This window comes from Bos javanicus, chromosome 21 (genome assembly GCF_032452875.1).
Source record: "Bos javanicus breed banteng chromosome 21, ARS-OSU_banteng_1.0, whole genome shotgun sequence".
In the NCBI taxonomy this organism is placed as follows: domain Eukaryota; kingdom Metazoa; phylum Chordata; class Mammalia; order Artiodactyla; family Bovidae; genus Bos; species Bos javanicus.
The window spans coordinates 66,834,057-66,858,372 of record NC_083888.1 but is presented as its reverse complement, the minus strand read 5'-3'; the positions used below and the strand labels follow the sequence as shown (position 1 = coordinate 66,858,372).

The 24,316-nt window shown below is 52.6% G+C and overlaps 1 protein-coding gene across 2 annotated transcripts in view; it reads right to left on the bottom strand.

The window, feature by feature from the left end:
• Positions 1–24,316, bottom strand: part of TRAF3 (TNF receptor associated factor 3) — a 116,275-nt gene that overhangs the window by 12,021 nt on the left and 79,938 nt on the right. Inside the window, exons 3-9 of one of the 2 annotated variants that reach the window (XM_061395409.1) lie at positions 18,355–18,600; positions 16,697–16,748; positions 13,692–13,796; positions 12,921–13,088; positions 8,125–8,205; positions 5,542–5,616; positions 3,700–3,792 (exon numbers count right to left, since the gene is read on the bottom strand). In XM_061395409.1, the coding sequence (XP_061251393.1) occupies positions 3,700–3,792; positions 5,542–5,616; positions 8,125–8,205; positions 12,921–13,088; positions 13,692–13,796; positions 16,697–16,748; positions 18,355–18,599 (819 nt within the window). In that variant the 5' untranslated portion in view covers position 18,600. The remainder of the gene's footprint in view (positions 1–3,699; positions 3,793–5,541; positions 5,617–8,124; positions 8,206–12,920; positions 13,089–13,691; positions 13,797–16,696; positions 16,749–18,354; positions 18,601–24,316) is intronic. The other variant, XM_061395410.1, reaches the window with a different exon arrangement.

Here is a 24,316-nt window from a genome sequence, read left to right as displayed (position 1 = left end):
CACTCGGGATGGCCCTGGAGGCTCAGTGGTTAAAGAATCCACCAGCCAATGTGGGAAACCAAGGGCAGACCCTCTGAAAGCCTCCCTCTGCCCGTGGCCTTCTCTGCCCACAAGCGCTGGGGCCCCCCACCTCCCTCCCCCCACCCGGAAGACAGCACGCTGCGTCGCGGCTGCACTCGGAGGTGCCCTCTAATGCTGCCAGCACCTGAGGACCGCCTGGCCACATGACAGCTCACAGGCATCTCGGGCGGCATCTGGCTCCTGACCTCATCCCTGTGAGGAACCACCAGCCCAAAGTCAGCATCCTGCTGGGAGGCAGTGCCTTTCGGGCACTGTCTCAGTCTGTTTTATTTATAACAAACGTATTTACAAAAGAATACAAAACCCGCAATATATATTTCAACTCCCCTAGGGTTTCATGCAGCACAAACAGACTCTCCTTCCTAAAATAGGCCGCCTCACTGGTCCCCGGCTTCCCACACAGGACCAGCCTGCAGCATCCAGCCTGGGGCATGGGTGGCTGGCAGCGGTGTTTTGCTTTTTCTAAAGTTACAACTCCCTCATTCCCATCTGCTGAAGATGGACATGGTTCCTGGGCCCTGTAGCCTCACAACCCCACAAAGAGCAATCGTGCACACGGGCCAGCCGCCTTCACATGACTCTCGGCGATACTCCCCACACCAACGGCAACTTCTGCCGCGGATCAGGCCACCTGACCTACACTGACCATCACACATCCTGCCACACCAAACTCTCCCATTTTAAAATTTTTATTTATTTATTTAACTTTATCTTTGGCTGTGCTGGGACTGTGCTGCTTGCTGCACATGGGCTTTCTCTGTTTGCAGTGAGCTGGGGCTACTCTTTGGCCACCTGATGCGAAGAGCTGACTCACTGGAAAAGAACCTGATGCTGGGAAAGATTGAAGGCAGGAGAAGTGGGCAACAGAGGACAAGATGGTTGGATGGCATCGCCGACTCCATGGACATGAGTTTGAGGAGGCTCCGGGAGTCAGTGACGGACAGGGAGGCCTGGCATGCTGCAGTCCACAGGGTCACAAAGAGTTGGACGTGACTGGGCGCCTGCACTGACTGACTGGGGCTGCTCTGCGGTGCCAGGCTCTGGCTCCCCACTGCGGTGGCTCTCCTGCTGCTGAGCATGGGCTCCAGGGTGCGCAGGCTGAGCTGCTTGCTCCACAGCATGTGCGATCTTCCCGACCCAGGGATTGAACCTGTTTCCCCTGCACTGACTGGCAGATTCCTACCCACTGTGCCCCCAGGGGAGTCCGCCTCAGCAAACTCTTAATGTCTTTATGGAGGGATTGTCCTTAAACTCAGTTTTATTTACATATTTTAATCAAGGATCCCAGCCCCTGGGTGCCAGCAGACCCCCGCTTTCACCTGCCTACCAGGTAGACGCCGCAGGCACAGGGAAGCCCACTGGCAGCCGTGTTTCCCAGAATCCACGCAGCAGACCAAGCAGGGTCCCCACCGAGACCCTCCTCCCTGAGCACACCCTCCACCCCCACCTGTCTGGGGGCACTCTAAGACTTCCTTGTGACTTAAGCTTTCCTAAAATGTAAGATGGGTGTTTTCAGGTCTGGACTTTATAAAACAGTTTTGTTGTTGTTTTTTTTTTTTAAAGTTTGACTGTGAATGTAGTAATTGGTCTTTCTGAATCAACTCAAATATTCTATTTTCTACCCTTGATGAACAAAATATCAAGATCCAACTGAACAATTCCATGCTGAGAAACAAATTCCCACTTTAAGAAAACACAAACATCTCCATCTGTTGTCCGGGTCTGCTCTTGGGCCCAGAGAAGAGATGCCAGCTCCTCATGGACACAAGGAAAGATGTGCAGGGCAGGGGCCTGGCTGTCCCTAGTGGGGGGCTCAGGGAGGGGCTCACCCCTGAGCAAAGCCACGGGAACAGACGTTTCAAATCTGCCCCCCACTGGCTGGTGTGTGGTGTGTGCAAGGGGGAGGACCGCCGGGGAGGGCATGTGGGCCGTGCAGCCGGGTCCCGGGGTTTCCAACAGTGCAAAGAGGATGCTTTCAGGGTGCTGGGGTGGCAGGACAGGAGGGCGTAGGATGGGATGACCCCTATCTCCCCCTCCTGCACCCCTGGAAGCCCTCCTGGTGACAGCCCCACCTACCACTGAGGGGGTGAGCACACCCCTGAGCCCCGCGCCGCGGTTACATAACCAGCACAGCTGGAACAAAACCAATTCACTTTACAGGAAAGGAGAACCTTTTAGATAAATGAGAAGCTGTATCTGTGAGAGACCAAAAGCCCTGCGATCCACGCCTATAGTTTGAAAACGCAGAAACAAAGCATTCTTCAAAAAGAGGAGAAAAAGGGATTTATAGGTAAACCATCGCTGAACTCAGAGCAAATATGTGCTCATGGGAAAGTTATAAATCATTCATGTGACACAGATTCTATCTCATGGTCAAACAGAAGCTCCTCCTGTCCCACGCGCGTGTACACACAGCACACAATGCCTGTCACAGCTTCTCATCTCCAGCTTAAGCATTTATACTAAGAAATACTTAATGTCATATTTAATAAACATCTTTTGATTTAAAACTTTACACTCCTTCAAGCACATTTACATTTTAAATTGCTTGGGTTTAACACTCAAAACAAGATATTCAAATCTTTACAAACCTTTAGAAAGCAAACATCAACTCCCGGGGCTGCCGTAACTCATCCCAGCGGCCTCCTATCACATGTTCTCAACACATGTTTGCTGAATATCAAATTAAGTTCTTATTTTTGTATACAAGCCACAAGCCACAGTGGGAGATCTATAACCTTCTTCTCTGTCAAGCCTTGGAGGTTTTCATCCTTTCTTTGAGAAAACAGGCCTGGCGAGCTGAGCACCACAGAACAAACTCCCCCAGGAAGGAGCGTTCTGTGGGCAGGCGCCTGCTAAGGAGTGCAGACCCCACAGCGGGGCTTCGAGGAGACGCCCAGGAGGGCAGGTGTGTCTGGGGAGGGGCTGTGTGGCCCCCAAACTTCCACAATCAACTGTATCCCTGGTCGGGGAACTAAGATCCCACGTGCTGCAGGGCAGCTAAGCCTGTGCGCTGCAGTGAAGGCCTGGCACGGTCCAAACACAAAAACGGAACAGGAGTGACTGGTGATGTGGAAACGTCCTTCCCTCCCATCTCTTAGAGGAGGGTCACGCACGGGACACCGGTGCCCTTCCAGATCGCGGCTGGCGGGCTTTCTGTAAACAACCAGAGAGCAGTGACTGGGGGCTGTGCGGGCCACACGGGCCCCGTGTCAACACTGCCATCCCGGTGTGAAAGCAGCCATGGGCCATACTGACGAAGTGTGCGTGGCCGCATTTCAATAAAGATTTATTTACAAAAAGACAGCGTTGGGGGGTGCAGGCTGGAAGCGACAATCCCTGTTCTAACTCAATACTAAGAGAATCACCATGTGAGTTTTTAAAAAGCACTTCATACACACTTGGCAACTTAAAAACAAAGAGCAAGCTAGCAAGCTAACAAAACCACATACCTTCATTTATAAACTCAAGATCGCTTGAAAAGAACTTTACTTTTTTGACACTTCATGGTGTTTCTTTTATCCAAAACCCCTTACTAAATAAAAATAAGATTTTCTTCTTCACACAATATGAAGAAATTATTAGAAGCCGGCAGAAGCCAGAAACGGCAGGGCGTACCTTCTTCTCCAGGGAGTTGCTCCACTCCTTGAGCAGGTTGACATGCTGCACTGCGGAGCTGGCCTCATGGGCCTTGATCTGCTGGTTTGTCCCCTGAGAATGAAGAGGAGACGCGGTCAGCCAGCCTCCCTCGGTCAGAGGCTCAGACCCTCAGACGACCTCACGCCAGCACCACACATGAAGGGGGGGACTGAATCGGGGAAGGGTCACAGGGCATCTCCAGCCTCAGGAGGGCTGTGCTCAGTGGCCCCTGAGCTACTGTGTGCAGGCAAGGGGGCCGTACCGAGAGGAACCGAGCAGCTCAAAGATGAGGCGCTGCGATTCTGCGCCCACTGCCTCGAGGCCGTGGGCTTCACTCACCCCTCAATTTACCTAGGCTTCAGACTTCCAACATTAAGAAATTAAATTTCAGACATATCCCTTTTGTTCCTTAGTAAGTTTTCTGCACTAAAATATAAATGGAAAACGTCGAGACATCTGCAAGTCGTAACTAGATGGTCCTACAATAATCTAGTGAATGTGCAATCCAAGTAGGATTCTAAGTCATCTATTAGGATATTAACTTACTAGTGAAACACTAGTATCAGAAAATCTACTGTCCCTAACTATTCTAAGTATACTTAGAAAGTTACGTACAGAACATAAACAATCTACAGAGTACATAAGATGTAGACCATCTCAGAGTCGATAATGAGCACGTGAAACAGTACTTCATATATTTAAGAAAATAATTGGTATAAGAATGTAATTTGTTTTGGATACTGGAAAATTTAAAAGCCATGGAAAGCATTTTGATGATCTCCAAAACATATACTCTGTACATAGAATATTCATATATATATGTTCATACAAGTATTGCTAAATATCAACATATATATATACATACACAGAATGAATGGTGTGTAAGTACATACGACATAACAGCGGTGAGGGCTCAGTCTCTTTGAGAGCCGAGCAGAGGGCAAGCTACATTCGTCCTCACTCTCAGGCTTTTTGCTTTCTAAGAAAATGCTGAGATGCCAATATCTCTGCACTGATTTCACAATAACGTATTGATAATACATAAAAATCAAATATAAAGTGCTTTAATTGAAGTATATACTGCCCTTTGATAGTTCTAAAATCAAGATATGCATTTAAATGAAAACTAGTTCAAATCCACTAGCAACCTCAGGTGTGTTAAAAAAAATCACTTTCTAAGAAAATGTTGAGATGCTAATATCCCTGTACTGATTTCACAATAATGTATTGATAATACATAAAAATCAAATATAAAACTCTTCAATTGAAGTATATACTGACCGTTGATAGTTCTAAAATCAAGACATACATTTAAATGAAAACTAGTTCAAATCCACCAGGAGTCTCAGGTGTGTTAAAAAAACAAAAAAACCAGGAGCAGGCACAGGCGTGGCAGTGGAGGCGACTCCTCTCCGCCCGGCAGTCCGGGAGGTGTGGCGTGTGCATGGGACGCACTAAGGACACACGCGTGTGCAACGCTCACGGCCGTGCGCTGGCACACATGTGTGCTGCCGAAGCCATGTCCGGGGCGCCAGTCTACCTAGAGACCCCACCCCACGTCCTGCTGGTTTCAGTGTGATCCTTCTGCTAAGGCATTAACTCCCCCTCAGCACAGGTGTCCACCTGAAGTCTCACGACACCCCCGGCCTGAAAAGTGGGCCCAACGGCTGCTGCACGCGGCTCTGCCACCGTGCGCAGCTGGTGACTCGGCGCCATAACAGAACGGAAAGCTCGGAGCCTGCACGTTAAAATGTCAACAGAGTTAACTTTCTCTCATGGCGGAATGTCAGCGACTGGGAAGGACGAATGTCGGATACTGACCTGAAAAACGCAGCCATAGCGCTTAAAACTACAGGTGCTGGGGGCATTGACACACTCTGACAAGTGTGCACTCAACTGCAACGGGAAAGAGACGTGAGTTGTGGCACAAACGTTTGCATGAAAATGTTCAAACATATCAAGGGCACAGGTAGCATCTGCGTTCTAATATCACGAATGGGGTTTATCAGCAGGTGTGTTTACACCACCTGCTTCCTGGACTTCTACCCAGTAAATATACAATATCATCACGTGTATACACATATATACACCATATACAGAAATACATTTACTGTAACATTTCTTACACTTGTGGCTTTTTTTAGAACAACTTGTTTTGTGACACGCTGTCCGCAGAATTTTAAGAAGGAAAAAAAAAAACTGAAAAGCACATTTAAAGACTATAAACAAAAAAACTGCATGAAACACAAAAAATAGAAAGCATTCCGATGTAGCTGGGCCACACACCTGTATACAGTACACAGAAGTAGGTGTCTCTCTCTCCAGGGAAGCGCACACAGGCACTCCCGGCCCCCCACACTCACGACAACTGCAGAGGGGACTCTCCTTCTGAAAAGACTCCCCTCCCTCAGTTTGCCCAGAAATTCATGTGGCTTTTCAGAGACCCCTGAGTCATCCTAATGGCACGGATCTGAACGTGCTCCCCTCCACTTCGGGAGGACAACCAGGAGGAGCCATGTGCTCCGCTTCAACGTCGGCAAATGGCCAAACACACACCGCTTGGGATGCCCCGCAGGGGAGGAGGGAATGGAAACATCTGCATTTTATAGACACGGAGTTTTGCGTTAGACTAACACAGTCTAAAAGATAATCTCTTTCTTTATTGGAAACTCAAGGGACAGATTTTCTTTAGAGAAAACGATCAGACCCTGAATTAGCAGAGCAGCTTGTGAGTGCAGTGCGTGGGGGCCCGGGAGCGTGTTCTCCCGGGAGCCAGCGCGTGTAGGACTTTGCTCTGGTGGGTGAAGGTGGCCACGATGCCTTTTCCTCTGTTCTCTGGGACACAGTCCCCTCCCGCCAGGTCCGTACTCAGGGCGAGAGGGAGAGGCTCAAAGCACAGCCTTCCTGCCGGCCGTGCCAGTTACAGGACAGGCCCGAGGGACCCAGCTGCCCGCTGCCAAGGCCAACCCGGAGGAAGGTCTGGGCCCGGGCGGGTGGTGGTGGCCGCACCTGGAAGAAGCACCCAGGAGGCACGTGGCGGGTGACAGGTACAGAGATTCAACAGGCGGCCGTGTGTGCAGTGACGTCAGTTTGAAAATCATAAAACGTTTTCTTTCACTGCCATCGGTACAGTCATAAATTTAACCAGCTAATGCTTGTAATGTTAAAATTGGGGACATATCGAGTTTAGCACTATTTTCTACAACTATAAGCTCAGGGTTGTACTTTCCCTAAATTGGCTTCATCATCATTACTCTCAGAGCCCTACAGAATTTAGGGGAGCTTGAGACTACAGCAAGAACCATCTGTAAAAGGGCACCTTTCACCAGAAACCCGAGATCAATGCAGGTTTAAACATTTTTTAAAATAAAGATAACTTAAAGGCAAATGGAGACAATTTTGTTCCTAATATAGATAGCCCTGCCTGAGTCAAAACTGAGGAAAGCATATGGAAACCTGGAAGTTATTTCCACAGCAGCCTCTTCGTACGTTCACTTTAACAGAGGGGCTTCCTAGCTGTGGAGACAGTGCCCTCGCTGTTCTCTGAGGCATAGCCAGGGGCCCAGGAACCACCATCACACCCGGCAAGACCTGCCCCTTCCCAGCAGGGACATTCCGGGACAGGGCACCTCGGTGAGAGGGGCTCCGGGGTCCTGTTGCACCCGTGTCCCTGGCCTCAGGGACGGGAGAGACCGACCTCCTCCACCACTGCAGTACCTGCAGTGTCAAATCCCAGGTGGCTGAAAAGGGCTGAGGTGAGCAGGCTCCTCAGGTCAGAGCGCCCAGGCCCGAGGGCGCTCGGTGTGGGGACCAGGCCTGCAGGCACCCCGAAGCCCACAGGCGCCCCGCCAGCTCCCAGAACAGCAGCCAAAGGGACCCAGGCCAGGGCCAGGTGCAGAGCACCAAGAAGCCTTGGAACTGTTCCACCTGGATATACCCTGGTCAGACAAGGTGACCGCAGGATCTACCTGCCTCAGGGACAGTGGGCCCGAGGGCCGCTGTCCAGGTGCCCCCCGCCACCTGCCACCCTCTCACCCCAGGGCAGACCCTGCACGGCCCGTGTGGCGGAAACCGCTCATGAGTATCTCTCAGTCAACTGATCTTCCTGAGACAGTCATAGAGTAATTCCTCTTCTACAGATTTAAACCTAAGAAGTGTCGCCCACGCTTGTACTGAATATATTCCCATTTCCTCAGTTCTCAATATTTTTGCTCTGAATCCACCACTCTGTAGCTTTTAACTGCTTGTTTCTGAAATATCTGATTTTCAAGAACAGCAAGAGGTTTTTCATCGTTCTACTCTATTACCACCATGGACTGTGATGACCTCAGGCCTCGGCGTCAAGGGGGAAGTGGGGACCCGTAGGACCCCCAGCCCCTGCAGGGGCGTAGCTGCAGCCCTCACCTCGCTCCTCAGGAGGGTCTGGACGCTGCACTTGTGTGGGCAGGACACTGCCACGCAGGGACACTCCGTGTCTTCGTGTTTCTGGAGGAGAAAGAGAGACCGTTGCTAACTCTGAAACACAAGACCTGCCTTCCTTCAGAGGCCGCCAGAGCCCCCACGAGGCCCCAGAGGGTGCCCCCTGTCCACAGTCATGCCCGTGTGTCCTGAGACTCCCATCACACCTGCATGGGCCGTTGTGTTACAGAAGTGTGAGTGCTGACAAGGCGGGCTCTCCCCAGAGCTCCGCAGACCTGACTGGTCGGAGTGACTTAAGAGGGGGACACTCTAGGACAGTCCTGCCCCAGCCCACCTGCATGCCCTCCAGCCGTGTCCCCCAGGCCGACGCCGCCCTGCCACCTGCGCCCAGCAAGCTCGCTCACACAGGGGTGGATGCCGGGGCCCAGCCTCTGCTGGCTGGGGTGGACATTTCCCCTCTTGCTTCTCAGCTTTGAGTCTGGAAACAATGCTTCTCAAGAGCCTGAAAACAGTGTGATCCCCGGGAATTTAAATTCTGTCCTGAAAACGTGCCTGGATTCCCTTTAATGCAAGGACGATGTAGGTATGTTCCAGTGTGGCCATTCTCTGATGGCACAGATTTCAACATAGAGCCTGGGTGATGGCCACTGCCAAACTCGGTGCCATGGGCACCTGCTGGCACCTGTCCGGTACACCTGCCACCGGCAAAGCATGGGCCAGAGCTCCCGCAGGCCAGCAAGCCCAAGCGGGCCTGGAGACAGCACCTCCAGACACGTGACAGAGGCCACACAGGGAGATCCTAGACCTGCCATGAAACACAACTGCGGAGCCAGGCCTCAGAGGGCAGCACTTGGCAGGAGGAGAGATGGTGGGCTTCCCTCAGGCCTAGGACACTCCGGTTCTGCTGGCAGGGCCTCCAGCCAGGCTGCATCGGGACAGCGCTAGCCACGGGCTGTCTGACCGGGAGATGTGTGGGCCAGGGACACAGTGCCCGCAAGGACGCTTCTCTGGCCCGCGAGGCCAGTCATCCTGCCGCCAGCAGTCCCTGGTCTGGATCAGCCTGGTAGGTGGGCAGTGTGGAGAGGACCCCTCTGCTCCTGAGCATGGTCCTGGAGGCCCACAGAGCCCCCAGCGCCTGCAGTGGGCGAGCCCATGGCTGTCTGGAGCTCATTGGAAGGCTCTTGGCTGGACTGAGCCTGACCAGCACCTCCCGTGAGGGGACCCCCCCGGGTACTGCTCAGAATCCCTACAAGTTCCCCGGTGCCAAGTCAAGGCTTCCTGCATCTTTCAGTGGGACGTCTCGGCCAGACGGTGTCATCCATAGGCGGGGAGTGACCAGATCTCCCTCGGAGGGCTGCGGTAAGGATGGAGTCAGTCCCGGGCCTGGAGAACGGATGTGGCCAGTGCTCCAGGTGCCACACCCCCTCCCAAAGCTCCCATTCACCAGGCCGGGCCTGCCCTGGCCTTGGGTCAGCCTGGCCCAGGACAGCGAGGAGCATGGACGGACAATCACCCCGCGGCAGGGGTGCGGGGAGAGCGCCTGGGGGTGGGGTCGCAGGGGGAGCGCTGAGACAACTCAGGGGAGGGGCCGTGCGCTGGGGAGGGCAGGCAGGGGGCAGCGGGAGGAGAGGCTGGGGCCTGCACGCCAGGCCAGTCAGGAGCTTCATGTGCAGCCTGCAGACTTGTGCAAGGATGATCAAAACAGGCTTTTCTGGCTATTGGAGGGTAAGCGTCTCACATGGGATTTGGGGGGTTTTGCCAGTTCTGTCAAACCTTCCCATCTCCAACAGCGATGGGTGAAAAAGGCAATGGTGTGACTTGTAATTCTTTAACGTGTAGCTATCAGCACGCTCTTTACTTTAAGCATTTCTATTTCCTGTGAATTGCCATTTATAGCTTTGCCCACTTCAGTGGGTTGAACAGTGACCCCTGAAATATATCCCCCTGGACCTCAGAGGGTCTCTGTAGATGTAATGAGTTAAGAGGTGACCCTTGGCCACCCTTTACAACTCTTTGACTTTTAACAAATTAACAGAACTGTTCAAAGAGAATGATACTCTATAATCTCTGGGCTAAATGGAAGAATTTTTTTTCTGATGCTTTATGCTAACAGATTAAAAACACAAACTCAAAAATACCTGGCACGCCAATACCATGGTTTAAAGATAGAAAAGAACTGCTCATAAGACCCTGAGGGTCTCCGTGCTGTATCAGTCTACTTTTATCAACACTTGATGTACTTGTCACACCACAGGACGCAGGACAAGGAGGAAAGTCAGGATGACCTGGGGCTTCAGGCCTAAGTTAAACAACTGTGCTTTTGAAAAATAGACTTAAGGCCTGAGAGGACGAGACTGTATGCGAGTTGAAAGAACAAGACTTGGGAGTCGAATTCCGCCACCACTGACAAGATGAGGGCCCTTTCCTGGCGGGGCAGGAAGTACGGGTGTGGCTGCCTGCTGGCGCCAGGGCCCCGGGGCCCAGAGCGGGGGCACCAGCATGCTCCCCACAGTGATCACAGGCGGACAGAAAGCAAGATCTGCCCCAAGACGCACTGCAGGGTCAGCACCCTGAGGACACGCCAGGATGCCCCCATCACTGAAGGGTAGGAAGATTTATGAGGAAGGTTTCCTTGTACAACTCAGGCCCCAAACTTGCAATTACTGCTCTGTGCTTCTGCACCTGCCTCCTCTCTGCAGTCAACACATTTAAGACCCCCCGTCAGGTCAAATGCCACTTCCTCTTGACAGCCCTCACCGACCCTGTCAGGCCAGGTGAACTGGCCCTTCCCACACCAGCATTTACACAGCTGGCTGTCTCCCCCGCCAGACGGTGGCGTGAAGGGGCGAGACTGTGATATGCTCTCTTGTGTGTCCTGGGCAACTAGCTCGGGGTCTGCTGCCCCAGCGTTTCAAGCCACCACCAGCGATGCTGCTGTTCCAAAACCTGCCTCTGCGCAGGCTTGACTGAGCTCAGAATCGGTTACTGACAAGCTACTTCACTCACATGCTCTATAATTCTTTATCAAATGAAAATTAGTTTCTGAATTCTATTCTGCAAATAGAGGTAATTGATTTTTGCAAGAAGCAAAGTATAACTTTGATAGCAACATGGTAATATGTGTAAGGTCGGGAGGATTGCTCATTGGGTACATGTTGCCTTCACTCAAATTGAATTACTGAAAAAGTTATTCAATTATGAAAAATACTATTGCTATTTTACAAAGGGGAGGTCACTTAAAGGTTATTAATAACCAGAAACAACAATCATACAGGAAACAGACTTCATGAGGGAAGAAAGTCACAGGCACAGAAAAGTTAAGCAAAGAAGGTAAAGTGGAGGTTACGGTGATTATTCTCACTTCATACAGAAAAACTAAGACAACCATTTCTAAATGGGGTCAGTATGTGCTCCTGAACATCTGCCAGGAACAAGCTGGTGGTCCTCAGGCCTGGCTGCCTGTCCAGGGCCCCTCTGTCTGCTGACCCACCAGTCACTGGCCTGCTGGGTTCAGAAGCCCTGCCCAGCCCCAGCTCCGCCCCCACCTGCCCTGCCACGCCCCACATCTCCCTCTGGGACGTTCCCCTTGGGGCCCTCCCAGGCTGGCCGCCCCTCCGCTGGATGACCCCCTTGCTTTGCAGGCTGTAAGCACTGGGCTCCCAGGCCTCAGGCCTTGACTGGCCCTTCTCTCTACTCGCTCTAGGGCCTGGGCTGCCAGGACCACCTATTCACACACTGTGGCCCAGACCACTCCCTCCTTCCCAGAGCCCACTCTCTCCCTCTGAGCCACACCTGGACAGGGCACTCTGGTTCATCCGCTGCTCTAGTTACAAGCTCTGGGCATCCGCTCAACTCACAGTCTGTGCTCAAGCCACCAGCTAATCCCACTGGCTCTGTGTAATGCTGACCAACCACATCTGCCCCTTGCTCAGGGCTGCCCAGACGCCCACCTCTAGCCTGCTCCCATCAACTTCCCACCTCGCCCCTGCCCTGTGCGAGGCAGCCCCTGAAATCCACCTGCTGAGTGGGCTCCGTCTTGGAGCCAGAGCTGCCCGTGGCCGCTCCCCCTGCCCCAATGCTCTTTCTGCATCGTCCCGACGGCCTTGGAGGGGCCCGCCCTCACCACCCCTCCTCCCATCTTTGTCGTACTTATGACCTCTTCCCACTGGAAGATGAGGTCACCCTGAACCCCTAGAACAGCGCCCAGCACACAGTAGGCATGTAGTAAATATGTACTCAACAACCAAATATTCAACACTGTCCACACCACTGACTCTTCTGGAAGCTTGTCCTTCATCCCAACATCTGTTTCTCTTTAATTTACACATAAGTGATCTGATTCTAACATGCGCACAATATAAAACCGTGCAGAAACAAGGGAGGCACGAAGAAATGTTAACTTCTCCTCTCTCTCCAAGAGAGACAGCTGTACTTCAACGCTGTGGGATCAATCACCCTGCTGAAGTGATGGTTCTGTCTCGGAGCCGTAGAATGGTTAAGCGATCCGACAAGAGGAGGCTATTCCCTGGGACAAGTGGTAAATTCTACCTTTTTTTTTTTTTTTGGCACCCCAAATGACAGTCGATCAAGGCAATGGAAAATGCTAATTGCGTAAATCAAAATGGGCAAAACAAATACAGCTTAGCTCTGAAATAGTCAGATGAAAGTTGCTCGTTACACCTATCTCTTCTCTTTATTTCTGAGAGGACAGTCACTGGGCGAGCGATCCTATGGATGAGCGGGCTCTGGACAGAGCCAAGGGGGGGTGGGGGACACCGCACCTGCAGCGTGACCATGGGGACCTGGCTCTTGCAGTGGCTGCACGTGGCCTCGCGGTATTTACAGGCCTTCTCCACGTGGTCACGCAGGTCCTTCCTCAGCACTTTCTCTTTGCAGTCGGCACGGACACACGGGAGCTCCTCAAACTGGCAGTCATTCTTCAAATGCACCTGGAAGGCAGACCATCCGGAGTTCTCAGCCGGCAGGCCTCCAGGCTGAGATACCAACCGCAGCCTCTAGGGTGTCAAATCCTACGCAAGCGTCTCTTATCGGCCGCTAGACCAGTTTCTCACCGAGAAGAGTGACCAACCTATCAAGAGATACTGAATTTCATATTCCATTTAGTGATTACTCAAACTATATTGCTTTTGAAGAACTAAGTCAATTAACCTTTCTTCCTGGATAAATAAATGGTTATCCGCTAAGGACTTAGTTTTATTCTAATTCAAATATCCTTCCAGGATTAAATATGACAGTAATAAAAAAAAAACATAAGAAGTTACATGGAATTTTATGGTTATAAAAAGGAGGAGGTTTAAATGGGCCTTCTATAATTAACAGTCAATTCAGATTTCTTTCTACTCTAAATAGGGTAGGGTGCTCAAAAACCAATTGACATTTCTGCCTGTGATATCATAAAAATAACACTTGCCACCCAAGTGGCTCTGTCTGCTCTCCTATTTGGTTGTGTCTGAGAGGCGGATGCAGGCGTGGTCTTGGGCTCCACGGTGCTGACCGGGGGCCGTTGTTTCTGGGCGTACCGCCGCACTCACCAGCAGGTGCCCCAGGGCCAGCTGCTCCGTGCAGCCCCGGCCCTCGTTCCGACAGAAGATCTGAAGGGCCAGAATCTCCCTCTTGCAGCAATTATCCTTAAACACCTGAAATTGAAAGACAGCTATTTTAGAGGATTAAGATTTCTTAATCTCCACATGCTGCTACTTTAGACAAGGCAAGACCACTCTAAAAAGTCACGAGCACATCTCTGAAGAGGGCTCACAAAGCACTAAGGACCGTTTTAATGTCTAAGTGAGCAGAAAGAAGGAGCCATCCCCACTAAGAGACACAGTTTACATGATACAACCTTAACTACCAGCTTTTCATGGATAAACCCAGAGTAAGCAAGCTGTACTGAACAACTGAAGATCACTCTGGAGCATCCAAGCGTTTTAGATGGACTCACATTCTCAGGGCGAGCCCACACCCGGACCGAGTTCACATTGGATCCTGGACACTGCCAGGCCCCAGCCTTGCTGGGAGCGGAACGTCCCATGGAGGAATGGGGCGGTGGGAGTGGGCGCTACAGCAGGAGGCCTTGCTAGATCCTCGCTGGAGGAACAGAGAATCAACCCTAAAAGACAACGAGCTGCAGACGGTTTGTACAACATTTATCTTGGTTCCTGCTCTGAAGGGTATTATCACTTGTAACTAACTCATTTTTCACCAAAAAGAAGGCATTAGCGTGCTATTTAAGCAACTTTTAAAAACATGTTGCAAAGATATAGTTAATCCAACAACGAAAATGTCCCCCTTTGAAAATGAAAACCCTCCTTGAATTTTCTTTTTCCCTTAGAGAGCAAGTACTCTCAGTCCTTCTAACAACACAAGCTACACCACCCTAGTACTCAGACACTTCTAAGAAACCCCCACGCACTAATGCTCTGTAACAGCAGAAAACCAGAGAGCTCTTTCTTGACTCCAAAAGTAAAGAAATAGAATCAACAACTGCTAAGAGTTAAAAATAAACTAATTTGGAGCCAAATCTAATCTTAGGTAAACATGACTTTTTTTAAAAGGTCATAATTTAAGATGTTGAAGTCAACAGAACAGGTATTTTGAACCAGTAAGAAATAATGTGATCACAGAAAATGATCTTTCTGTGCTGCTAAGTTTATTTTCTTTTCTTTGGGCTGCCCCTCATGGCTTGTGGGATCTTAGTTTTCTGACCAGGGACTGAACTGGGTCCACGTCAGCAGAAGCACAGAGTCTTAATCGCTGGATCACCAGGGAATTCCCTAAGTTTCTTAAATCACTTGAGTTTAACTTTGGTTCCCCAGTGGCTCAAATGGTAAAGAATCTGCCTGCAATGCGGAAGACCCAAGTTTAATCTCTGGGTTGGGAATATCCCCTGGAGAAGGGAATGGCAATCCACTCCAGTATTCTTGCCTGAAGAATTCCGCAGACAGAGAAGCCTGGTGGGCAGCAGTCCATAAGGTCACAATACAATTGAGCGACTAACATAACTTCATAACTTAGGGAGGAAAAAATATAGATTGAAAACCTAAGAACAATAAAAGTACAGAACTTCAGGGCTGAGAAAGAGCTCGTATCATTTCTGCAACCATCCCATTTTATAGATGGGGAAGCAGAGGCCCTGGGGCGGTGCCCGCCTCAGTGACCTGCCCAGTGGCTGAGGTGAGTCTCCCGGGGCCCAACCAGACCTACATTTCCCCATGAGGATCCCTGGCTTATTCAGTCTCATTTACGAGTCTTCATCAAACTCCATAATCGTTCTTCAGCTATCAATGCCATTGAAAAACAGGGGTAACAACTCTGAATAATGAAATGAGGCACTAAAAAAGTTCACCTCAGCCCACTGCTTCAACCTCCTCTCCCAGTCACATTGGTTTGCTGTTGTTATTTAGTCGCTCAGTTGTGTCTGACTCTTTGTGATCCCGTGGACTGCAGCCCACCAGGCTCCTCTATCCATGGGCATTTCCCAGGCAAGAATACTGGGGTGGGTTGCCATTTCCTTCTCCAGGGGATCTTCCTGACCCAAGGACTGAACTGTACTGTGTCTCCTGTATTGGCAGGTGGGTTTTTTACCCCTGAGCCACTGGGGAAGCTTGTTACATTGGTTAGATAATCGCTAACAGGTTGCCGTGTTAAAACAAGGGGTAGAGCTGAGTGACCTGTTTTTCTTACAAAAAATCCCCTCCCTACTGCTGGGCAGGTAAATGCTGAGGAGGCACAGGTATGCGGATTTCGGACAATTCTGTCTCTGACCTGCCTGGAGCAGCTGATGCTGGGGCCCATCCTGGCAGCCCTCGGGCCCCCGTCACCAGCAAGCCCCAAGTCCCCACGCGCACCGGTGCTGCCAAACAGCAAGGCCACGGGAAAACCCGAGTGAGAACTTCACTGTACAATTTAATGGCCTACACTTAAAAAATGGTTAGGTTCATTAATCAAAATATCAGAACCACGTATTTTTATTGATCTTTTAAGTACTTCAAGAACGAGTGGTTTCAAATGAGAAGTGTGCCTGGGTGTGCCAAGAGAGCTTGGCAGGGTGCAGACGACCACACGGTGGGTGAGAAGGGCCCGGGCCCCTGGGTGCTGGGCTGCGGGACCCTCACAAGCTCTGAGGCACCCTCAGCCACGCAGGGGACGGGAGGGCTGAAAGCACATGTGTCTAATGACTTCCAGGCGCTGCGTGGAACGGGAGACAGCACATTCGGTAGGGCCTGCAGACCAGCACCGTCTTAAGCCTGAGTGCAGCCATCTGGGAGGAGGACCTGAGACAACAGTGCACATCCCCCACCCGGGGTCTTGGGAGGTGAAACCATGACTGACCCAGGGGAGGAGGCAGGCTCGGGGCTGAAGCACCTGCCCAGCATATCTGCCCGGTGTGCCGGGGTGCTTACAGCCCCCTGCCTTGACCCTGCTCTGCCAGCCATCAGAGCCAGGGAAACTCAGAGCCAGCGCGCAAGATGCGAACCTTGCGGAAGGCACCACCCAGTGCAACACGGAGACTAAACAGCTTTTTAAAAACCAGGAATACCTTGTCTTTGATGATGACTTCTTGACAAGCAGTACATTTTGGGCTGGAGGAGCTGAGGGGAGAGACACAGTAAACGTGTTAGAGGGTGAGCACCTTCTCATCTGAACCCACTGGGAACACTGAGCCATTCACTTAGGGGTCGTGTCTGCTGTGCAGAGCTCAGAGCACCAGGGCTTCAGGATGCCAGGGTAAGTTTGGTTTAAATACGGTTTAAATGGGAGAAAAGGGCAAAGATTCTTTTTTAGTAGTGATTTTTCATAAGGAAGTTTTTCAGCAGAGCAGCTTAGATCAGTCCCTCTTGGAAAGTCCCTTTCAATTAAAAGTGAAATTTCATTTCAGAAACCAAAAGCAGCTCCGCGCGGAGGGGCTCTGTGGCGTGAGTGTCCCCAGCTCCCCGGAGGGCCTCTGAACAGTGCTGCCTTACCAGCACAGAAAGTGCTGGATCCACAGGCTGTCTCCTTCACAGCCGCTGAAAGGCTGATGGAATTCCACGGACTTGAATCCCGTGGGAATCGAAAGCTGAGCCTGTCTACAGAGACCACGAGTCTCCTACATGATTCTTGTCCCCAAACTCAGGACACGAGCCACTGCTCCCTAGCTGCCCTTTTTTGGACTTGAGTCTCACCCCCATCCTGTGCTGGAAACCACCTCCGAGAGATTAAAAATAAAAAACTAATTTTGAGTGCTCCTTCCTTCCAGGGCCCCTGCCCTCGACAGCCTGAGAGCACCTGGCATCCAGGCCAGGGGCACTGTGGGGGATCCGGGAGCAGCAGGCAGGTGGGCAGGGGGGCCCTGGGGAGAGGGTGGGAGACCTGAGGGTCGGGGGCAGGGACATTAACAGGCTTTAAAATGATAGCTCGCTCATCCAGACTTCACCAGCACGGAGCCTGTGCTCACCTGTTTTAATCACGGGACTTTCTGAGCGCCCTTAGAGCCCAGGGCGCCTGGGCAGGATCCCCTGACACCTGCCGAAGGCCGGAGCAGGAGGAGCGCCAGGAGCAGAGGAGGGCAGAGACTGGAAGAGACCCCGCCCCCGGCCCACGGTGCCCGCACAGGGAAAGCAGGCGCCCTGGGGCTGCGCCACTAAACTCCGTTCCAGAGCTGAGTCCTCAGTCTGGGGGGAGAGGACGAGAGCTCAGCCGCAAGTCCCCAGAGGGAGCCCTGGGGAGGGAGGCTGCCCCCAGCGGAGGGCTGGACGAGCCAGGGCAGCCTTCCCGGTTCCCACTCGCTGGTGGGGGCCCAGGCTGAGCACAGTGCTCAGCACCCCGCCGGGTGAAACCTGCGGGATGAACCAGCACGCTCTGCTATACAACTCCAGCCTCCCTGATGCTGGGGGCTTTGAACGCGTTAATTCACAACGACATGCCCGCGAGGGCTGCTGCGGACTCCCTGACACTCAGCTCCAGGGCGTCCTGTCCTTACCGAGGACCTGCCCCCCACATCCCGAACCGGCTGCACATCCCCTATCCTGGGGGATCGCCCTGAAGGGCCCCACCATCGTTGGTGGACGGGGTGGCTCCTCCCCAGAACGTGAGCGCCTCCAGCAAAACTGGGCCAGGCAGACAGGGGACAGGGGCCCCAGGGGAAAGACCTTGCGGGGGGAGTTGGGGGGGCGCCCCAAGTCTGCAGCCGGACCCAGGCCCTCCAGCCAGACGCACCTGAGCAGGGCGCCCATGCAGGTCTCGCAGAAGCGGTGCCCGCACTCCGTCTGCTTGGGGCTGCAGAGCACCAGGTGGCACTTCTCGCACTTGTACTTGTCCTCCACGGCCTTGACGAAGCGCTCCTTGTAGCCACCCTGCTCGGGGACCAGCACGGCCAGCCCGGCTCCGCGCTCGGGCTGCAGCTTCAGCGGGGGGTTGGCGGGCAGGGCGCCGGCCGCGTCCAGCTTCTTACTGGGCTCCATCCTAGGAGAAGGGGGTCCGTCAGAGCAGGGACGTGGCGGGGGGCCGGCAGCCGGCCAGGGCTCCCCGCGGGCTTCCAGCCTCCAGCACCCAGGTCTCCGCCCGGGGCCTGCTGCGAGGCGCAGATTGCATTGTTAAGGCTCTTCAATTTAAAAGGCAGATGATGCTCTGCGTCACTTCGGATTCTATGGACCGGACTGTTCTGACGGTGCGGCTCCTGTCACCCAGCAACCACCTCCCTTGGGCGGGCTGCCCGGCCCCCTTCTCGAGCCTGCCCTGCAGCCTCGGACCTGCCCTGGGTGTGCGGGACCCGGTGCCCAGGACTGGATGCCGGCGGGGATGCTGGGCCTGGCCAACCGCACAGTGACACATGGCCAGTCCCCACCTGCGAGGCCCTGTCCCAGCAAAGTAGAAGGTGCCTGGAGACACAACAGAGCTCCTTTCAAAACTCACCGGGTCTCTCAAGACCAGCTATGCTCCTACTCAATCCTTCTACTTCTGCTACTGACACAACTAAGGCCCAAATGCCTTCTCCTTATGAGGTGCTGGGCGCCCCCCCCTCAGCCCGAGGCTCCCCAAATCCTTCTCATGAGGCGCTGGGCGCCCCCCCCTCAGCCCGAGGCTCCCCAAATCCTTCTCATGAGGTGCTGGGCGCCCCCCCTCAGCCCGAGGCTCCCCAAATCCTTCTCATGAGGTGCTGGGCACCCCTCCCTGCTCAGCCCGAGGCTCCCCAAAAATCTTCTCCTTATGACGTGCTGGGTGTCCACCCCCGCCTCAGCCCGAGGCTCCCCAAATGCCTTCTCCTTATGAGGCGCTGGGTGTCCACCGCCCCCCCTCAGCCCGAGGCTCCCCACCAGCCAGGCCAGGCCGGACTCGGGTTCTGCAGGAATGGGGCACACTGCACCCCCGGCCCCAGGGGACCTGGTGGGCCGGGGGCAGAGGCCGCGCTGCCCGAGGCTCACTCCTCACGCTGCCTCTTCCCGCCCCTGGACAGGGCCGAAGGGAGGTGCGCCCGTGGCCGGGATGAGCAGGAACCACGCAGGAGGCAGTGCCCATGACAGGAAGATGACCCGTGTTCCAGCCACACGGGGGTTACTTTTAACGAAACAGTACACTACTGTGCTAAGCGCAGGAGCCTCCTGTGGCATCTATTAGTGACACCAAAAAAAAAAAAAAAGATTTCAAAGTGACCCCCAGCAACCCTTTGCTCACCATCACTGATTAGTATCCTGTTTGTCAAGACACTAAACAGGAAGGTGCCTGTCTGGGAAACGGATCAACCAGGAGTCAGGTTGTTGCCACGGGTCGCCTGCCCGTCCTCCTGCAGATGCTGACCCCAGCTCCGCTGCCCTCCTCTCCACACCCCTCCCGCCTTTTCACGGAGCCCACCCTGGTCAGCCCACTCAAGGCCCACCCCCGCGGTCCATCCTCCCAAGACTGCTGCTTGTGGTTTATTTACTGCCTCACTCCCTGAGGCAGGGCGTGGGTTTGGATCTGCTTTGTTGAACAGACCCTGGGTACCTGGAATCACTAGGGCCTGAGGTAAAAGATTCTCATTACACATCTGCTGAGTTAACAGAGGGAAAGGTGAGGTCTGAGCCACTCATAGCAAACTGTGTTTCTGTGAAGTCAGAAAAAAGAAAACTTCATTTTTCAGAACTAATCTCATAGCTTCATGCCTTGAAAACCTGCGCTTAGATCAGACGCTACTTGCAACTGTGGTTTAGTGTGTTATCCTGTAATGCGTGAGGAACGTGTGTTCCATAAGTAAACAGTTTTCAGTGAGACATGTTTGATTCTTCGGCTGTGAATTCCTACTTCAAACATAAGAGACAACTCAGGATGAAGCTCAGACAAACAGTCACTGCTTGTTTGCGTGTAACAGGTGTGGGTCACACGGCCTCTGCAGACACGTGAAGAACGCAGGGTTGGCTCCTCGGTTTTTACAGGCTGCTTAAGACAAGTGAGCACACGCCAAGAATCGCAAGCACATGAGGAGAACCTCCCTGCAGCCTGTCCTGAAAGGCAGAGCACAGGCCTGTCAGGACTCCCCTGGAATGTGGGGTGCTGACCGGGAACACACCCCAAGGGCTGCTCGAAACCCCGCCCAAGGCCCCCGTCCTGCCCCATGCACGGTCCATTCCTGAGCTGAGCTGCTGGCTGGATAACGAGCTTCCAGGGATGGAGGGAAAGAAGCACCTGGGCAGGACAGACAGGAAAAGCATCAGCCCTCCCTGAATACTCGCAAGTGAGGTCAGAGAAGATGATCTGAACACGATGCACCCAGGACAGGAAAATCCCAGAGCCCCAGAGCAGGTGTTCAGTCGGCAGGGGTGGGCGCACCTATTAACGGGAACGGGGCTTCCTGGGTGACCCGAGGGTTCTGGAACTGGGCACAGAGGTGACCGCACATTCTGTGAAGAGACTAAAAACCAGTGAGCCGTACGCTTTAAAGGGGGTGGACTCTATGGTATGTGAATGATACCTCAATTTGAAATCTAAACAAAGAATATGTCAAAGTAACTGTTTAAGCCAGTTCTATTTAGGTTTGGTTAATTTGTGACATTTATACGTGGCGTCATACACTTTAAATGTAAGACTAGAATCTAAGTGGCTATGCCCGATGCTGGGGAAGGGCCTCAGGAAGATTTCTCTATGAGAGTAGACACTTGCAGAGAAGACAATGAGGCCCAGAGGCGGATGCTCTGCTGGTCTCCGTGCGAGTGTGCAGACACCTAGGATCAGCACACACACGTGGAGGGAACGCATCTCCTCCTTCCTCCACACAAACCACACTGCGTGTGCAACACATGCAAACTAACCTACGGCTCTCCTGCATCACCAACTGCATCCCGGGCATTTCTCCACAGCGGCCTGTGAACAGGCACCGTATCACGGGAAAGGCCACACGGCATGCCACGTGGGGTTCTCTAGTTCTGCTCACGGACAATGAGGCTGGTTTCAGCTGATATTATAAACGACCTGCAGAGAACACTCCTGAACACATCTCTGCACACTTAGGCAAGCACACAGCAACATGGCCGCTGGGTCAAAGATCACGTCCGTTTTAAAATATATTGTTATTCAGTAGCCAAGTTGTGTCCGACTCTTTGCGACCCCATGAACTGCAGCACGCCAGGCTTCCCTGTCCTTCACCAACTCCCTGAGTTTGCTCAGACTCATGTCCATATAGAATCATTGCCCAACATCTTTCTAAAAGGGTTGCCCACTTTATACTTCCTCCAATGGTTAGTAAACTGTTAAACAAACATTGTTTTAGAGGACAACAGCCAGTTTTGCTCCAACGCTGAAGCTCTGACTTTGTTTCAGCCTCAGCCGTGTTTTCTGGAAGGCACTGCTAGCCGTGCGTGAGCAAGTCTCAGGTTCTCCCACGGGTGTTCGTCTCCTGAAGAGCCGCCAGTCGGCTCGGCCGTGCAACATGGGAGGGCATACCCACTGGCCTCCCATCAGGCGGGAGAGGCCTTCTCAGGTGAGTGGCTCTGCAGGGGTTGCCGAACCAACCACATTTCATCTCAGCAGATAACCAGGTACCTCCAGCGTACATGGCACTCTGCCTTGCTTGTCAGGGAAAGGTGGTGAGGGAGACTGTCCCCGCCCCTCGGGAGCTCTGTGGGAGTCCTGAGGAAGGGGGGCACTCCAGGGTCAGCAGGGGTAATGGCGGCAGGAGCGGGAAGCATCCCCTGAGAGCTTACAGGGGCTGCGGATCCTCAGGCTGGGAGGCTTGCGCCCCATGTTGGGGAGATGGGGCTTCCCGAGCGGGACTTGGGGCAGGATGATCCCAGCTCTAGCGGAGGGCAAGGCAGACACACACAGATGCAGCACAGCTGGGTGGGTGTGGCGGGTGGCCAGGTCCTGGGGGCTCTGGGGGTCAGATAGGCAGGGCGTCCAGCTGCGAGTGGCCTGGCTGGGAGGGCAGGCCTGGCGCTCCTGCCCTGAGGCAAGTCCTCGGGCACAGCTTTTATCCTGTTTTTCTTTTCCCGTGAAAAGCAGATGGCGCCCCCGATTCTCTGGCATTTTCAGGCATCACTGAGGCATCGCATGCAGGATCCCCTGTAAACTGCAGCACTGCACCCAGATGACACACTCTCCTCCCGCTGGGTCGGGGAGTCCACGGGCATCAGCTGCTTCCTCACTCTGGACAGCTTAAAGCCTTGTCAAAAAGCCCTTGCTCAGCAATTAGGCAAGAAAAATAAGAAATAAACAGCTTCCAGACTGGAAAGAAGAAGTAAAACTATTTCCATTTTCAGATGATATAATCTTGTGCATAGAACATACTAAGGAATCAACTAAAAACAAGCTGAACTAATAAACTTGTTCAGTAAAGCTGCAGGATATAATAGTTCAGCCAGTCAGTCATGTCCGACTCTTTGAGACCCCCATGGCCTGCAGCACGCCAGGCTTCCCTGTCCATCACCATCTCCCACAGCTTGATATCAACATATAAAGCCCAGCAGCATTTCTATACACTAGCAGTGAACAATTCAAAAATAAAATTGAGAAAGCAATCCAATTATGAGTATCAAAAAGAATAAAATATATTCTGAAAATGATAAAACATTGTTTTTACCCTAAGTGGAAAGCTACCCAATGCTCACAGACCGGAACACTCAGCATTGCTAAGGTGGCACTGCCACTCAGCCTGACCTACAGACCCGTCTATACCCAGACCTGGATCCTAGCTGGGTTTTTTTTTTCTTGCAGAAATTAATAAGCTGAACCTAAAATTCACATTGAAATATGAGGGACTCAGAATAGACAAAATAATCCTGAAAAAGAAGAACAAAGTCGGAAGACTCACACTTCCTTATTTCAAAACTTACTACAGATGAATGAGGATACTGTAGTACTGGTAAGAAGGACAGACAGACAGTCAATGAAGCAGAACCAAGAGTCCAGACAGAAATGCTCACGTTTATGGCCAGCTGATTTCAGACAAGGGTGCCAGCTAGTTGCTGGGGAAGGAGTAGGGTGTGCTCGGGCCGGCGAGCTCATGGCCGCCACAGAGTGGAGAGGGCTGTGCCCCGGTGTGTCTCTTCACGGCTCTGGCAGGCCATGCTGGCAGCCACTGCCCAACAGCTTCGGGACACCTGCGTCCTCCTTCCCAGGTGGGCAATCCAGTTCAACTCTGGTACAGAAAGTGCGCTTCACGGAGAACAGTGGGGTGGGCTCTAAGTCCTTCCGGGCTGATATCCTTCTCTGCCTTTCAAGAAAACGTAGTGTGTGTTCAGTTCAGTTCAGTCAGTTCAGTCGCTCAGTCATGTCCGACTCTTTTCGACCCCATGAATCGCAGCACGCCAGGCCTCCCTGTCCATCACCAACTCCCGGAGTTCACTCAGACTCACGTCCATCAAGTTGGTGATGCCATCCAGCCATCTCATCCTCTGTCGTCCCCTTCTCCTCCTGCCCCCAATCTCTCCCAGCATCAGTCTTTTCCAATGAGTCAACTCTTCGCATGAGGTGGCCAAAGTACTGGAGTTTCAGCTTTAGCATCATTCCTTCCAAAGAACAACCAGGATTGATCTCCTTTAGGATGGACTGGTTGGATCTCCTTGCAGTCCAAGGGACTCTCAAGAGTCTTCTTCAACACCACAGTTCAAAAGCATCAATTCTTCGGTGCTCAGCTTTCTTCACAGTCCAATTCTCACATCCATACATGACTACTGGAAAAACCATAGCCTTGACTAGCCGGACCTTTGTG